General features: G+C 48.2%; 1 protein-coding gene across 1 annotated transcript; it reads left to right on the top strand.

Annotated features, from left to right (window-relative positions):
• Nucleotides 1-7,645: 7,645 nt before the first annotated feature.
• Nucleotides 7,646-8,587, top strand: LOC308429853 (olfactory receptor 1f45-like; the record flags this gene model as incomplete). Its single annotated transcript, XM_080928875.1, has 1 exon — nt 7,646-8,587. One exon carries the CDS (start codon nt 7,646-7,648, stop codon nt 8,585-8,587), a length of 942 nt encoding a protein of 313 aa, XP_080785001.1.
• Between the last annotated feature and the right edge of the window lie 8,548 nt (nt 8,588-17,135).

The raw sequence follows: 17,135 nt of genomic DNA, 5'->3' as shown, positions 1-17,135 counted from the left end.
AACTGCCCACAGGTGGAAAGTGCCTAAAGGAAACATCTCTAGATACAGTAAATGGAAACGTGTGCAAGAAGAGAAACTAAAGTGAGAACTTACATAAGTGAGAACCTGCATAAGTGAGAACTTACATAAGTGAGAACCTGCATCAGTGAGAACTTACATAAGTGAGAACTTGCACAAGTAAGAACTTACATAAGTGAGAACTTACATAAGTGAGAACCTGCACAAGTGAGAACCTGCATAAGTGAGAACTTACATAAGTGAGAACTTACATAAGTGAGAATTTACATAAGTGAGAACTTGCATAAGTGAGAACTTATGCACGAAGAGAAAGTAAAGCAGGCTTTGTTAGTAGCTTCAGAAATGGCAGATGAAGTTAAGATGGCAACGGTGAAGTCAAAGCATAGTCCTGTGGTGAGAGCTCTCCACAAACTTCTTGGAGAACTGTTGAGCAGAAGATAGAGCTGTCTGGAGGTCTCCAGAGAAAGCAGGCTAGAAAGCTGTGTTGAGCAGAACATAAACCTGCCAGTTTGGACCCACAATTTGACTTTGAGCCACTTTCAGACACTCTTCCTCAGAACTCCTTTCCAAGCCAAGGCTTGTCCTTGGTAAAAATCTGAATAGATTTGTTTTTAAATTACTTATTACTTATTTATTTAGTCTGTGGCCCAAGAACAACCATGTTCGGTTCTTCCTATCATGTTGATCCCTGGGATCAAAATCAATTCAGCCTTGATGGCAAGCGCCTTTGCCTAGTGTTCTCAAATATTCAGTGTCATGAAAGCTCAAGGAAAGTGGAGTTCCTCCAGCAAAAAGGCGCAAGACACACGGTCCTAGTTAGTTTCTGTTAATTTGACACAACTACAGTCATCTGAGAGACCACAGTTGAGAAAGTGCATTGGTAAGATGCACAAGCCTGTGGGGAGTTTCTTAACTGGTGATTTATGTGCGAAGATCATACCAATCCTAGGCTGGTGGTCCTGGGTTCTATAAGAAGAAAGCAGGCTGAGAAAACCATGGGGAGCAAGCTAGGAAGCAGCATCCCTCCGTGACTTCTCCATGAGTTTCTGCCCCCAGGTTCCTCCTTTTAAGTGTGACTCGGGATATGTAAACCAAATAAATCCTTTTCTCCCCAAGTTCCTTTAGGTCACAGTGTTCTAATCATAGCACTAGAAATCAAACTAAGCAACTATATCGACCCAACCAGACAAAAAATGAAACATTAACTACAGTCACTGAAGTGGCTTGAGGTAGGGATGTGGAGAGTTCTCGGACAGCCTGAGCTACATAGCCAGACTCTACCTACAACAGAACATAATCAAGCAACCCTGCCATGGTGGCACGACTGTCATTCCACAACCAAAGAGGTTGAGACGGGGAATAGTCAAGCCAGACCGACCGAAGCTACATAGTGATATCCTGTGTCACAGAGTAGCAGACACTGGGGATGTCTATAATATAACATAGACACACTGACACATGCCTTGAAACATGACTCCATAAAATCTTGACTAATTTGGAAATGGTTGTAGCTAGGTGTGTGTACTCTGTGGAAGAGTGTTTGCCTGCCATGTCTTGGGTTCATCAGCTGCACCGGAAAGAGGGAAGGGATAGAAAGGGAAAGGGAGGGAAGGGAGTGAGAAGAGGAGCAGGGAAAAGATGGAGAAAAGAGAGATAAGGAGAAGAGGGAAGAAGGGGAGAGGGAAGGGGGAGAGAAGAGGGAAGATGAAAACGAAGAAGGAGCCCATAGGAGGGCATAGGCACCTTGCAAGGTTAAAGCAGCAAAGCTCAGTTCTGTGCTTCTCACTGAGGCCGCTAGGAGGCACTGCATCTCCTCCAAGCCGCTCAGATCCAGGACCTGAAGGTCCAAAACTCTGGGCACTCAGAGGGAAAGGTTTAAAGCCAAGCAATTTGGTGTTTCACAACATCAAAGAATGTGACAAAATTAAAATCCATGGAAGTACTGAATGGTCAGGCCCCTAGCATGCTCTTTAGAGTCCAGTCAGCTGTTGGTGTCTCCATGCAGCTGGGGCAGACAGGCCTCCAGAGCTCACGGTGGGCAGGTATGCTAGCTGCTCTAACCTTTCTTCCTTTCATCCATCTTTCGTTCCTTCTTTCTTTTCTTCCTTCCTTCCTTTTCTTCTGTTTTCCTTTCTTTCTTTCTTTCTTTCTTTCTTTCTTTCTTTCTTTCTTTCTTTCTTTAAAAAAAGAGTTGGTGTGCTGCACTTGGGAGCCAGAGGCAGGCAGATCCACAGCTACAGAGAAAACTCTGCCTCGAAAAACAAAGAGTTGTTTTACTTTCACATGTGTGTCTGTGTGTTTGTCTGGGGTGGGGGTCAGGGTGCATGTGTATGCAGTGTTCTCCAAGTCCAGAGCAAGAACAAGGGTTTACAGGCAGTTGTGAGCCACCAGACATGGGCACTGGGAACAGAATTCAGATTCTCTGCAAGAGCAGAAAATTACCCACTGAGCTGTCTTTCCAATCTCCTCTCTCCTCCCTCTCTCTCCTCCCTCCTCTCTCTTCCCTCTCTCTCCTCCCTCCTCCCTCTCTCTCCTCCCTCCTTCCTTCTCCCTCTCTCTCCTCCCTCCTTCCTTCTCCCTCTCTCTCCTCCCTCTCTCTCCTCCCTCTCTCTCCTCCCTCCTCCCTCCTCCCTCTCTCTCCTCCCTCCTTCCTTCTCCCTCTCTCTCCTCCCTCTCTCTCTCCTCCCTCCTCCCTCCTCCTTCTCTCTCCTTCCTCCTTCCTTCTCACTCTCTCTCCTCCCTCCTCTCTCCTCCCTCCTCCCTCTCCCTTCTCCCTCCTCCCTCCTCCCTCTCTCTCCTCCCTCCTTCCTTCTCTCTCTCTCCTCCCTCTCTCTCTCCTCCCTCCTCCCTCCTCCCTCTCTCTCCTTCCTCCTTCCTTCTCCCTCTCTCCTCCCTCCTTCCTTCTCCCTCTCTCTCCTCCCTCTCTCTCTCCTCCCTCCTCCCTCCTCCCTCTCTCTCCTTCCTTCTTCCTTCTCCCTCTCTCTCCTCCCTCCCCTCTCCTCCCTCCTCCCTCTCTCTCCTCCCTCCTTCCTTCTCCCTCTCTCTCCTCCCTTCTCCCTCTCTCTCCTCCCTCCTTCCTTCTCCCTCTCTCTCCTCCCTCCTCTCTCCTCCCTCCTCCCTCTCTCTCCTCCCTCCTCCCTCCCCTCCCTAACATCGGAGCTGGAACCCAGAACCTCATGTATATTAGGCATTCTTGGGGTACTCCCACCAGTTCATACAGGGTTAAGTTCCACTGTGGTTCTGAGCAGGACACAGTGTTGAAGTCATAGCATATCCAGCTGGAAGCTCCTGTAGTCCACTAGGAAGACATGAGAGCAGTTCCAAAAGCTGGCCTGTCTACCTCAGCAACAGCCACCCTCCTGCACTCTAGTCCCTGATGAGTAGTACCCCAGTGAACAGTCAGAAGCCACAAAGATATCTCAGGGTTTGAGCAGGTCTAATAGTGTCAAGGGAATTCTACCAAACCATACTTTTCAAGGGGTCCCTAAAGAATCCTAGAGACACTTGGCACCACAGGCGTGGAGGGAAAACCTGGGCAGGAAGTACAGTGCCCTTGGCCCCTAAGAAGCTGGCTTGATAGGGACAGAACACAGAACAATTAACCAGTTGGTCCTAACAAGACCCTGGGGAACAAGCCAGGCAGTGAGGACAGAGGGTAAGCTGTGCTCTGCCAAGGCCTTGCAGTCTTTTGTAGGGACAGAAAGCTACCACCACAGTCACTCACCATCCAGGACCCTTTCCCAAGAAGAGCTGGCTCACCCCCGCCGAGTACACCAAGGCCAGAAGCATACCTCCCATAGGTGAGTGAAGACAGATGATCCAGGCAGGGGAAAAAGAAAAAGGCCACACCAGGCAGTGAACCGTGAAGGGTGTAGCCAAGCCTACTATGTGAACTTGAACCAGTGGCTTTGCCTTTCTGAACCTCACTTAAGTTGTGGCTATTAAAAAAAAAATGCAAGAAAATGGGTGGTTCTGCCAAGTGGTCAGTATCTAGGTCCTGTGTGCTAGGACTGTTCCTCTTCTGTTCATTCTGAAACAAGGTATGTGTAGCCCTGGATAATCTGGAGCTTTTCATCCTCCTGCCTCAGCCTTCTGAGTGTTGGAGTGACATATGAACTCACCATGTTCAGCTTGTATAGTATGGTATTAAGAGGTTTGGAACATGACAGATTGTGAAGTGCGGGGCCATTGATTATTTCCTGAGTCCCCTCAGCATATAAGTGGAGATAAAAATCCTTACCTGAAATGCTAAGGGTGATCAAGGTGCATCCATCCATTGCTTGTAGTATTCTGTGTAAGACTTCTCATGAACACTAGTTGCCAACTATCAGCAGATGGCTCACCAGAAGCCAGGCCTGCAGAAAGCTGGTGTGAGATTTTCTACAGAGCAGAGGCAGCTCCTCTCACTTTGACCAGGCACATTGTAGAGATCAAACCTGGTACCAATGACACCAGTGAAGGGACAAGGCTGAGTAGGTGGGGACAAGCTGAGAAGCAATGGGAGGAGGAAACCTGGGTGTGGTGGCCCATGCCTGTCATTCCAATATGCAGGATGCTGAATTTCAGACCAGACTGGTTACAGAGTGAGACTCTGTCCCCAAAAGCAAAGGCTGAGGGTGTGGCACAGTAGAGGAGCGCAAGCAAGCTGAGTATCCAGCACCAATATAATAATAATAACAACAACAACAGCAATGCTATTTTAAAAGTGAAGAGAAATGAAGAGGGGAGGAGGAAGAGGGAGGAGATAAACGGAGGACAGGAGGGTCCGGACACTAAAGCAGCTATGGTCTGGCCACTGGCCACCCAGTACCCTGCCTGGACAGATGTGACTTCAGAGGGGTGAGGATGAGCAAGGGGACCCAGAATCAGGCCAAACACTGAGATGGGATTGACGTCACCTGTAGGGACCTGAGCAAGCCCAGCTAGGATAAGGACACCTAAGAGGAGTTAAAGGCCTTCGGGTTACAAGAGCAGTGGCCTTGAGCAGAGAATGGTGTTAGGGTCTGAAACTTACTAACCAACTCAGGCAGGGCTTAAGAGTGAGAATAGTGTGTGTGCGTGTGTGTGTGTGTGTGTGTGTGTGTGTGTGTGTGTGTTGGGGGAGGGGGAGTTTGATTTTCACCCATCCAAAAAGCATGGATAACTCCAGCTTGGCCAGGTTTAGTAGTGCCACACACCTTTAATCCCAGCATCTAGGGAAGCAGACCTCTGTGAGCTCAAGGCCCGCCTGGTGTATGATGTAGCAAGTTCCAGGAGTGCCAGAGCTACACGGAGACCTTGTCTCAAAATAACAAAGAAAACAGAAGTGGCTGGATGACAAATTGTATTCATTATCCAAACTAAGGACAAGATAGTTGAGGGAAAGCTGTTCAGTGTGGTGTGCTTCTGCCCACAGCCTTCTACAGAGTACACCTTCCCCTCCCTCCTCCCCTCCCCGTTCCCCCCTCAGTGTTTCTGTTTCTCAGTGTGTCTCTCTGTCTCTCCCTGTGCCCATGTGTCTGTGTGATCATGTGTGTCTGTCTGTCTGTCTGTCTGTGTCGGTATGGAGGTCAAAGGAAAACTTGTAGGATTCTGTTCTCTCCCTTCACCATGTGGGACCTGGGGAACGAACTCGGGTTGTCAGACTTGGCAGCAGGCTCCCTTACCCACTGAGCCATCTTGCCAGCCTGGATCTTCTTCTTAAGTGGACCTACTTCTGGTCATACATCCAGGGAATGAAAGCAAGGCATGTAAATGAACACCTGCCATCCAAGCACTGGGAGGTAGAGGTAGGAGAATCAGGAGTTCAAGGTCAGCTTTCCTACATATCAGTGCAAGTCTCACCTGGGCTACAGGAGTCTCAAAGTACAAGAAAAACAAAGACAGCAAAAAAAAAAAAATGATACAACATCTTTGTCTATATCCCCTGGATCTAGACCTCCCTGCAAAAGCCCATGTACTAGAGACGGTCCCTGGGCTGGAGAATGGCTCAGCGAGTAAGCAGTTGTGCTGTTCCTACAGAAGGCCTGTTCAGTCCCCAGCACCCATGTTGGGTGACTCACAGCTACCTGTATGTAACTCCAGCTGCAGGGGACCCTGTGCCCTCTTCGGCCTCCTTAGGCTCTGCACACACATACTTATGAATGAAGAGTCTGGAGAAGGGCATGGTGGCTTGGGCCTATAATCCCAAGCACTGTGAGTTTAAGGCAAGTCTGGACTACATAGTGAGACCATGTCTCAAAAAAATAAAAGACAGGGTCATGAGCCTGTGTCACTATTGGGAAATAGTGGCACATGTAGGGGACAGGACTGTCTTAGTTAGGGTTTTATTGCTGTGAACAGACACCATGACCAAGGCCAGTCTTATAAGCACAACATTTAATTGGGGCTGGCTTATGGGAACATGGCAGTGTCTAGGTAGGCTTGGTACAGGAGAAGCTGAGAGTTCTACATCTTCATCCAAAGGAAACCAGGAACAGACTGAGCATCCTCAGGCAGCTAGGAGGAGTGTCTCCAAGCCCATGCCCAGAGTGACATACTTCCTCCAACAAGGCCACACCTTCTACTAGTGCCACTCCCTGGGCCAAGCATATGCAAACCATAATAAGGACCTAGTGAGAAGAGTCATTACAATAGATGTTAGCTCCTCCTTCTCTGTCTTCCTTTGCCCCAGGCACAAGACAGGAACTGATGCCTCTGAAACTGGGAGCCAAGATAAGTCTTTCCTGTTGTGCATGCACTGAGAGGCTCATGTGTTGCATGACAGTATTGGGAATCTGAAAACATGCTGTCCTAGACAGATATACACACTCCCACACAGCATGAGGTTTGCCTTTTCTACTTTCAGAAGCCTTATGCATGCTAAGTGAGACTCTGCCACTGAGTCATGCCCCCCCACCTACTACTAAGAGATTCTAGGCAGGGGCTCTAATGCAGAAGTGAAGCCCCTGCCTAGGATCCCCCAATGAGGGGCTAGGGGTGAGGCTCAGGGATCTCGAGCCCTTGCCTAGAATCCCCCAGTGATGGACTCAGGGAGGAGAGTCCTACTTCTCAAAAAAGAAGCAAGACCTGCTGGGTTCCTGAGCAAAGCAAAGGAATACAATACTGGGAACACACACACACACACACACACACACACACACACACACACACACACACTGTGGTGGTTTGAATATGCTTGACCCAGGAAGTGGCACTATTAGGAGGTATTGCCTTGTTGGAGTAAGTGTGGCACTATAGGGGTGGGCTTTGAGTCTCTCCTCCAAGTCATGTGGGAGCCAGTCTTCTGTTTGCCTTCGGAACAAGATGTAGAACTCTCAGCTCCTCCAGCGCCATCCTGGATGCTGCCATGCTCCTGCCATGATAGTGGACTGAAGCTCTGAAAGTGTGAGCCAGCCCCAATTAAATGTTGTCCTTTATAAGGGTGATCTTGGCCATAGTGTCTCTTTACAGCAATGGAACCCTAAGACACAGACACATGCACATGTGCACGCATGAGCATACACACACACACACACACACACACACACACACACATACATACACACACGTGTACACAGACATGTACACACACACAGACTGACTGAAGGACAGAACTCAGTTATCACCATTCAGACTCTTCTGTCCTTCCTGTTATTCTAGGACAGCCATGGAAGGAGCCAACCTCAGTGGGATGCCCGAGTTCCTGTTGCTAGGCTTGTCACAGGACCCCAGACAGCAGCAGCTGCTCTTCTCTGCCTTCCTGAGTATGTACTTACTCACGGGCCTAGGGAACCTGCTCATCATCCTGGCCATTGCCGTTGATCCCAGGCTGCACACCCCCATGTACTTCTTCCTGGCCAACCTGGCCTTTGTAGATGTCTGCTTCACCTCCACCACAGTCCCCAAGATGCTGGCCAACCACGTGTCAGGACACAAAGGCATCTCTTACTCTGGTTGCCTCACACAGATGTTCTTTTTCATCTGGTTTGCCGGCATCGATAGCTTCCTGCTGACTGCCATGGCATACGACCGCTTTGTGGCCATCTGTCACCCTCTCCATTATACAACCTCAATCACACCTCGGCTCTGTGGCTTCCTGGTCACTGCATCCTGGGCCTCAGCCTTTGCAAATGCCCTGACCCACACAGTCCTTCTGACTCGCCTCTCATTCTGTGCCCACAACCAGGTCCCCCACTTCTTCTGTGACCTCAGCCCTCTTCTGAAGCTGGCCTGTTCAGACACCTCTCTCAATGACATCATGGTGTACACTGTTGGCGCGTTGCCCATTATCACCCCCTTCATGGGCATCTTGATCTCCTACACACGCATCGTCACAGCAGTGCTGAGGATCCCATCTACAGGAGGGAAATGGAAAGCATTCTCCACCTGTGGCTCCCATCTCTCCGTGGTGTCCCTGTTCTATGGAACACTGATTGGGGTGTACTTCAGCCCCTCGTCCTTCCACACAGCCCAGAAGGACACGGCAGCTGCAGTGATGTACACTGTGGTCACCCCCATGCTGAACCCCTTCATCTATACCCTGAGGAACAAGGACATGCACGGTGCCCTGGGGACCCTTGTCAGAAGGACAGCAGTCCTTGTTAGGTAGCCACAGAACTGGGAGGTCAGAAGGGCAGAAGTTATGCCCGAACATTCACATGGCTTCAATTCATCGATTATTCTATTCTTCCAAAGTTGTCTACAGAACAGTTGTTTGCTTTGGATTTGGTGTGTGTGTGTGTGTGTGTGTGTGTGTGTGTGTGTGTGTGTGTGTGTGTGTGTGATTGTGTGTTAGTGTGTGTGTTTTTATGCATGTGTGTGTATGTGTATGGAGACCAGAACAAGGCATTAGATCCTTAGGGCTGGAGTTACAGGTGGCTGTGAGCCACCTGAAATGGTGCTGGAAACAAAACGGGGGCCTCTGGAAGAGCAGTAAGTGCTCTTAACCACTGAACTGTCTCTGCAGAACAGCCTCATCCCATGGTAGAAGGGAAAGAGCAAAGGGGGGAGAGGCAAAGGCCAGAAGGAGGAACAGATGACGTCACAGGCTACCACAGGCTACCCCTTATACTGACCACACTTTCACAGTGATGGGATCACTCCTTTACATCCAGGTAAAGAGTTCAACCTTTCTCCTGGCTGTACCATCCTGGACACACCAGATCTGTCCAGTCTTGGAAGCTAAGCAGAATGAACAAAGTTAGTATTTGCTTAGGAAAATTCATTTTTTAAAAAAAGTACTTATTGAGTGTTCTATCTGAATGCATGCCTTCATACCAGAAAAGGCCACAGACACTACTTCAGATGATTGTGAGCCACCATGTGGTTTCTAGGAAATGAACTCAGGACCACTGGGAGAGTAGCTGATGCTCTTTACTGCAGAGTCTAAGAATTAAATTTTTTAAATTTATTTTCTGCCTACCTCAGTGACCAAGCCAGCTCAGTCAGTCAACAGGGCGTCAAGGGAGGGAGTGAGAACTGAACATGGTAACATGACTCCAGCCCGCACTGAGGCTGAAGCAGACCTATTTCTCTCCAGCCTGCTTTTATATCATTCTAGATCCGTCCGAACACATGGATCAAAGACAAAGTAGTCAAGGGAAGTAGTAAACAAAGCCCCATGGTCGCTGCTTCCAATATTTTTATCTGAGCCTCCTTCCTTGTCTGAGCCCAGGGACAAATGACAAATTCCTAAGAGAGGAACCAAAACCTCTCAACACCTAGACCTCTCCAGCCCAGCGGCTGTGCTTTGCTTCTCTTCCTCCAGTTCCTCTGGCCTGTATAACTCAGCCGTTTTGGCTGCTTGCTCGTGGTTCTATCTTTCTCTCGTTCCCCCCTCTTCCCCAATTCCTCTCTCTACACTCGGGGCCAGGCTCAGTCCGGACCCTTCCAGACGCCTCTGGCTGTTCTCTCCCTCATGATTACAATACGCCCTCTCCTCAGCCGTACCTGGGCGCCAATGTGTCCTCACTTTGTTCAGCAGCCCACATCCCTCATCTAGGCTTCCCAAAAGCTGAGATTCCGTGTGTGCCACCATGTTTAGTGACATTCTTGGAAGGGGGGTGGTGGTACAGATTCTGTTGCAGTTTGAAAGCGTGCGGTGCCTCCACAGGGGTGTGCGGTGTCCCCCACAGGTGTGAGTGTGTCTGGATTCTTAGTGCCCATCTGGTGACACTGTTTGGAGAGGTTATGCATCTTTGGGATATGAAGCCTAGCTTGAGGAAGTGGTCACTGGCCTCGGCCTTAACAATCTATGCTCACATCTGACCCAAGCTCTCTACTTCCTAATCTGCCTACATGTAATAAGTAGCAGCCTCAAGCTCATACCACCCCAGACAAAAACACCCCTCCATGCCTTCCATGATGTGGACTATGTCTCTCAAACTGTAAGCCAAGGAGTGGGGAAAGCTCCTCATTAGAGAGTAATGAGAAAAGTAATTAACACACTCAAAGAAAAAGTTCAAGTACATGAGTTTCCTCAGTTAATACTCAAGCACATATTGATGATGGTCCTTCCTCACTTTTCTTCAGCCCACATACAGTTCTCAGGCAGACAAACAACTTCCAGCATAAAAATGTCCTTGGATTGTCCTTCTCCACATGGAACAGAAGAGTCAGGGTGATACCACTACTGTTCAACTGTGTCCCCCCCCACACACACACACAAAAAGTGTGAAACAAAAATAAGTATTTTTTCTCTTATAAAGTAATTTCCTCTGTGTTTTGCTTGAGAAAGCTGACTAACATAATCTTGAACTTCCTGGCTGAAGTAAACCACCTTTTTTTAGTACTTGTCCAGCCTCAGATAATTTGTTATAGCAACAAAGAACAGATGGAAGTAATAAAGAGCAGGAATTGGACAAGTAACATGGAGCAACAGCTCAGTGGGTGCTCTTGCAGAGGAGCCAGGTTCTGTTCCCAGCACTCACCTGGATGGGTTCACAATCTCCTGTAACTCCAGCATTCCTTCAGTCTCCTCAAACACCCACACCTGCACATACTTCCATCTGGACATGGACAACAGGCCTCCAGACCTTAGCCAACTGGTTCCATGATGGAGGTACCATTCAGGCTATAAAACTCAGTGCAAAGACAGCAAAACCTTCCAACATGAAAACAAAGGCCCAATCAATTAAAGTCCACAGTTCTGAGGCAGTCTCTAAATGTTGCTTTCTGGCTTCTGTTCTGCTTCTAGTTACCATTAACATGGAAGCAATGTTAACTCAGGACATGGTTTTAGTGCTTCAAAGATAACCCTAAGAAAAGCTCAGGGTTACACTGGGACCCCAAGCATCTGGTGTAGTTGCCAAGTAGACTTACTACAGGCTTAACCAGTGTCCAATAGTCTCTGGTGGGTACCCCACATACATGTAATCTTTTATGTAGAAATAATTTTTTTAAATAACTGGACAAGTTAGGCTAGAGTGATGGTTCAGCAATTAAAGAACACTGACTGCTCTATCAGAGACCTGGTTCCCATTCTCTCTCACATCAGAAGGCTCACAAATGCCTGTCACTGCAGATCCAAGGGCTCAGACACCCATTTCTGGCCTCCCTTGGCATCCACCCATACAATGAGACACACGTATACATAAACTAAATAATACAATAGTTGGGTGACTCTTCCAGCCTCCTACCCTGAGATGTCTGGTTTTGCTCAGAAAGATTCAAAGGGAAGCTGAGTTCCAGCTGATTCCCCACATGTGTCTTCTTCCTGATCTCACTTCTCTGTCCCCTGAAACCTTCCTACACAGCCTGTGCTGGGTGGAGGGGTCGATGTTCACACATACAATATGTAACAGCAAAATGAACCCTGAGAAAGCAAGAGCAGAGAGAGGGGGACAAAATGAGATCTGCCTCATCCTGCAGAGACAAGGTGGGACCAGATCCGGAAGGAAAAAAAGGAGCTGCTCCATACTGGGCCACTGCCGAGGCCAGAAGACCTAGGGAACCACCAGGAGACGACAGTCCCCTCCACACAGCGCAAAGCCTGCTGGAGCTGGAGAGATCAGAGGGATGGAGGGATGGGAGGACTCACCTTTCTACTCAGGCAGCTGTGCCAGCAATTCTTTCTGTAAATGATGCTACTCTCAGCCTTGGACAAAGAGACTTCTTTCCTCGGTGAGCAGAAGTTCGTGCACAGACTCATAGCTGGTCAAAGGTCTGAGATAAAAGTGTGCCAGGAGCCACCAATGAGAAGCAAAACCCTAGCAGGTGATCTTCCTGAGATGGTTCCAACATGGACTGTCAAAGTCAATGACAGATTTGCTTCTCTAGACAAGGCCAAGAAGAATTTAATTTTAGGAAGGATTCCTGCTATCAATGTGATTTTTCTGTTTATATACATACATATATATATATATATATATATATATATATATATATATATATATATATATATAAAACAATCACTAGGTATTAGCCCACCCTTTTGAGCAGATCTCTACAGAACAATGACAATGTACTTACTATCTTGTAGTAATACTACATAGAGAAATAGATGATTTCTTAATTCTTAATGATGATTTTATAAGAATTTCTAAAATGATATTAGTAATTATTATTAAGTTATTTTATGATAGGTCTGCTATTATGTCCTCTCTGATATTAAAACTTCAGTGAGAACCCTGCATGTCTTCAAGTGTCAGTTAATTGCTTCTGAGACAGCAACCAGACATCTACAACTTAGAGCACATTCCAAGAAGTTGTAAACCAAGGTCATATAAAGGGAACTAAGGGTTTACTATAGGTGCTAAGACAGAAGATAAAATATTGACTAGGTTTATGGATGTAAAACTTCACTAATAACTTAGTCACAAAAGTTAGGATTTTTAACTCTCCATGAACCTGTTGAGCTAGTGACAGAAGAGGAATGTTAGCCAGATGATTACTCCTAATGGATATGCATATAAACATTCTCTGTTGTAAACTTCAGAGTTTTTCAGTATACAAATTCACACGCAGACATACAAATGCACATAAAATAAAACTAAGTAAATCTTATTTTTCTTTTAAAGTAAAACGCAGTGCCTGTCTCTTGAAAGAATTGTAAAACCAAGTGAGATTCAACTGAAGGCACTTGGCAGAGAGTCACAGATGCAACAGGGTCACTCAGTGTTTACTGTAATTATTATTAATTACCCAACAGTGTTGCTGAGTCTGTGGTTCTGCCTGTTTTGTAGTTCTCTAAACCATGTGGTGCTGCTCAGCATTTTAAGGAGGATCCCAGACCACACACATATCACATGGGTCAGTAGTTCCTGCAGTACCAGGAATGAAACCCCAGAACTGATACCAGGGACAGAAGCTGGGTTTACGCACTAGGCCTGTGCTCTACCACAGACCCACCTCCAGTCCCACAGGTCCTTAGGAAATGGGAGCATCAGAGTTTAAGAACCAGACACTCCTGTTCAAATCCCAACTTGCTACAAGCCAGTTGAGAGACCCTGGATAAGCAGTTTGCAGATAGGGAAGCATGCCAGGTGTGGAAATTGGATAGACAAAGCCTCTCGTCTTTGCCAAATGTTATGAGGTGGTGGCCCTGAGTGCATAGGGAAGCCTAGAGAACAGGCCAGGTGAAGAAGGTGGACCACCAACCAGTGTTAGTGACAATGTGCAGTGCTGAGCCCCTGTTTCACCCTGGGTAGAAGCAAAGGAGGCTGGGAGATTAGCTCCGGGTGCCTCAGGGGAAGGCTGAAGGGCTAGGCTGCCTTTCCTGTAAATGAAGTAGGTGGAACAAGGTGGGTGACTATGGGGATCAAATGACCTGAGAGGTTTTTCCCCAAACCAAATGTCTAGGAGTTTGTGACATGTATCAAACCAAGGGAAACTCTTGATTGAAAAGAGCCAAAGCTCTGGCCTAATAGCTCACAGCTGTGTCATCTCGGGACTCAGGGAGGCAAGAATGAGGAGTGTAAGACTGGGCTGCATAACAACGTCTTATCTCAAAAATCTAAAACGCAAGCCAGGTATGATGGTGCACATCTTTAATCCCAGTTCTTGAGGCAGAGGCAGGGGGATTTCTGTGAATTCGGGCCAGCTTGGGATACATATGCAATGAGAAGGGGTCTCAAAAACAGAAACACTGATTGATCAAGCACCCCCCAGGCCCAGACAAGGCCTGGTTCTCTGGCACCCCCAATAGGCTGGCTGTAGGACTGCAGCCTCTTGAACCCAGTGATAATCACTTTTTTAAGGTGGTTGTCTTCTGGTCTCACTGCTTCTGTGTCTTTGAATCACTTCCCTGCCTCAGGACCTTCTTTTGCAACATTCAAACTGAGACTCTTGTTTGCACTGTTGAGACAATCAGCCTCACCCCACAGGGCTGAGTCAGTCTCTACCATGTCACTCAAACCTTTGCAATGGGCTGGAGAGATGGCTCAGTGGAGGAAAGGAGCTAACCACCAAGCCTGACATCCTGAGTGGAAAGAGAGAACAGAATCACACAAGTTCATATCACTCACTCACACACACACACACACACACACACACACACACACACACACACACACGAGAGGGGGGGGGAGGGAGGAAGGGAAGGAGGAAAACCAGTACAGTAACCTGAATCTTTATTCTGTTCCGTGAATGACTCTTAAATCTCATGTCTAAGATACCTATCCTCAAGTGGAGTAAGGGCTCACTTTGAGCTATAAACACCCTCCTCTAACAGTCCCTGCTTACAGGACAATCATACCTCCCCTCAGGGCCAGGAACTCCAAATGTCCTTTCACCCTTAGCCAGGACTTACCAAGTGTCCCTGGAGCAGAGACACAGAAAAGCAACATATATATTCATCCCCAGGGCTATAGGGCAGGGGAGAAAAGGATGTGCCTGGGACAAGGGAATGCAGCTGGACTCCCTTGCAGTTCCCAGACCTCTGGTCCTCTCTCCTGCATTAGGTTCCACCTTAGAGCTCTCTGAACAAGGGACAGGTCCAGACACCAGGGCCTGCCCTACAATGCCGTACCCAGGAAAACAGGTTCTGTGGGGTTGATCCTCTCTTGTGGAAGCAAGGCTGTCAGTCCTGGAATTAACCGTGGCATCTGCAGTGGGCAGGCCCCAGGGACAGTAAGGATGGAACCAGGTGGCCTCAGGTGACTCAGCTTTGGGTGGTTGATTCAGCTCATGGGGCAGGGCCTAAGGACTTCATACCAGCACCAGGGTTCGCTGAGTCACTGACAAGCTGGGTGGCCATGAGTGAGCTTCCTTGGGCCTCAGTTTCTTTCCTGAGTTAGAGAAAAAGGAGAAAGCTGCCATGAGGCTCACATGTAGAACTCCTGCTCTCCTGCCTAGAACCTCCCGGTGAGGTCATGAGTAGGCAGAGAAACACCGAGACGTGGTAAGGCACTGAATTTCACACCCAGCACCACAGAAAAACTACAATGGCATGCAGCCCAGAGCTGTGGTAAAATCTGTGACTCTGGTGCTCTGCTGGCCTGAGATGGAAGAATCTTGAGTTCCAAACTAGCCTGGGCTACATTGGATGATCCTATCCCAAACAAAGTGAAACTGTGTAGTCTCCCGGTTAGGCTGGTGATTGGTATGGTGTGCCAGAGGCGTGACTTGGCTGCCGTGTGTTTTTATCACGGACACTGAGAGATACATTTAATCCAGGCTTCTCTCACAAAGGGAAACTGAGTTTTCATGGTAAGGACACAGACCACATTAGGGAAGGATTAAAGAAAGGACTTACAAAGGTCTGGGCTAGGCCTAGGAATTGGACCAAGAAGGTCTTGCTGCTGAACCGGGAGTCACTCAGATAGGCTTTCCAGGGATGCTGGCATCGGGGTATATCAGGGTTCTCTAGAGTCACAGTACTTATGGTATCTCTGTGTAGTAAGGTATTTGTTGGTGACTTACAGTCTGTTGTCCAACTCCCCAACAATGGTCGGCAGCAGCTGTGAGTGGAAGTCCAAGGATCTAGCAGTTGCTCAGTCCCACAAGACAGGCAGGCAAAGAGAGAGAGCCTTCCTTCTTCCAATGTCCTTATGTAGGTCTCCAGCAGAAAGTGTGTCCCAGATTGAAGGTGTGTACCACCATGCCTGGGGCTGGGACTTGCTTTGTCCCAGATGACCTTGAACTCAGAGATCTCCTTGCCTTAGTCTCCTGGGACTCATAGCCACTGTGCCTCAAGATCTCCATGCCAAGATCCAGGTCAGAAATTTGTGTCTCCCAGCCTCGAGATCAGGATCACAGGTGAGCCTTCCAATTCTGAATTGTAGTTCATTCCAGATATAGTCAAGCTGACAACCAGAAATAGCCACTGAAGGGGGAGGGGTAAGTACAGGAGTTTGAGGCCATTTTCTGTTTTTGTAAGTAGTAGGGAGTCACATCAGGTTCTGAACAAGGGTGTCTGGAGCCCCAGGCCTGCCAAGAGCTTTAAAGTTTGCATGAAGTTACTTATGGCAGCTGATGGACCAAGGTGAAGCCTGGTCCCCATACCCCACAGAAACCATGGAAGCCATCCAATAAAGTGCCGAAGACAAGCGCAAACAAGAGCCCTATGCTGTGCTGAGTCGCTTCGGGGCTACTCAGCATCCTCTCTGTATTGATTCCTTCTGCTGCCGCAGGCTAGACCTGAGAGGTTGAGCAGTACACAGAGGATGAGGGCTAACACCCTGAAAAGGCAAAGGTGCCAACTGGGGAGGTGGCTCAGTGGTAAAGAGGCATTCCTATGAGACAGACAAGAGGCCTTCACTCAGTCCCAGGGACCCACATAGTGGGAGAAGAGAAGCGCCTCTAGGCAGCTGCCCTCTGACCTCCACTCTTATGCCACAACACTAGGATGTGTAGTTTTCTAACACAATAGAGAAAAGCTGGTAGGTGGTGGACAGCACTCACACCCCAGCAGCAGAAGCCATTGCGGTCTCCAGTGTTGAGAGCATTTAAACACCAACAAAGGGAGGAGGGAGCAGCCCCTGGGTGCGGAGTGGTCATGGTGTGAGTGGAGGCTCCTCTCCCCATGTGTGACCTCATGCATGTGTGCTCACATCTGTGTGGTGTGTAAACAGCACGTTTTCCCACTACAGGGTTAAGGGGTGATGAGGGTAAAAGTCTCCATCTGTCTGTTTCTGTCACAACCAAGGGATGATCATAGCTTGTTGAGACTATAATGTTGGGACTTGCATCCATAAGGTGTTATCAGAATGACCACTGCC

This window comes from Micromys minutus (genome assembly GCF_963924665.1).
Source record: "Micromys minutus genome assembly, chromosome: 14".
Classification (NCBI taxonomy): Eukaryota; Metazoa; Chordata; class Mammalia; order Rodentia; family Muridae; genus Micromys; species Micromys minutus.
This window is presented reverse-complemented; position numbering and strand designations above follow the sequence as displayed.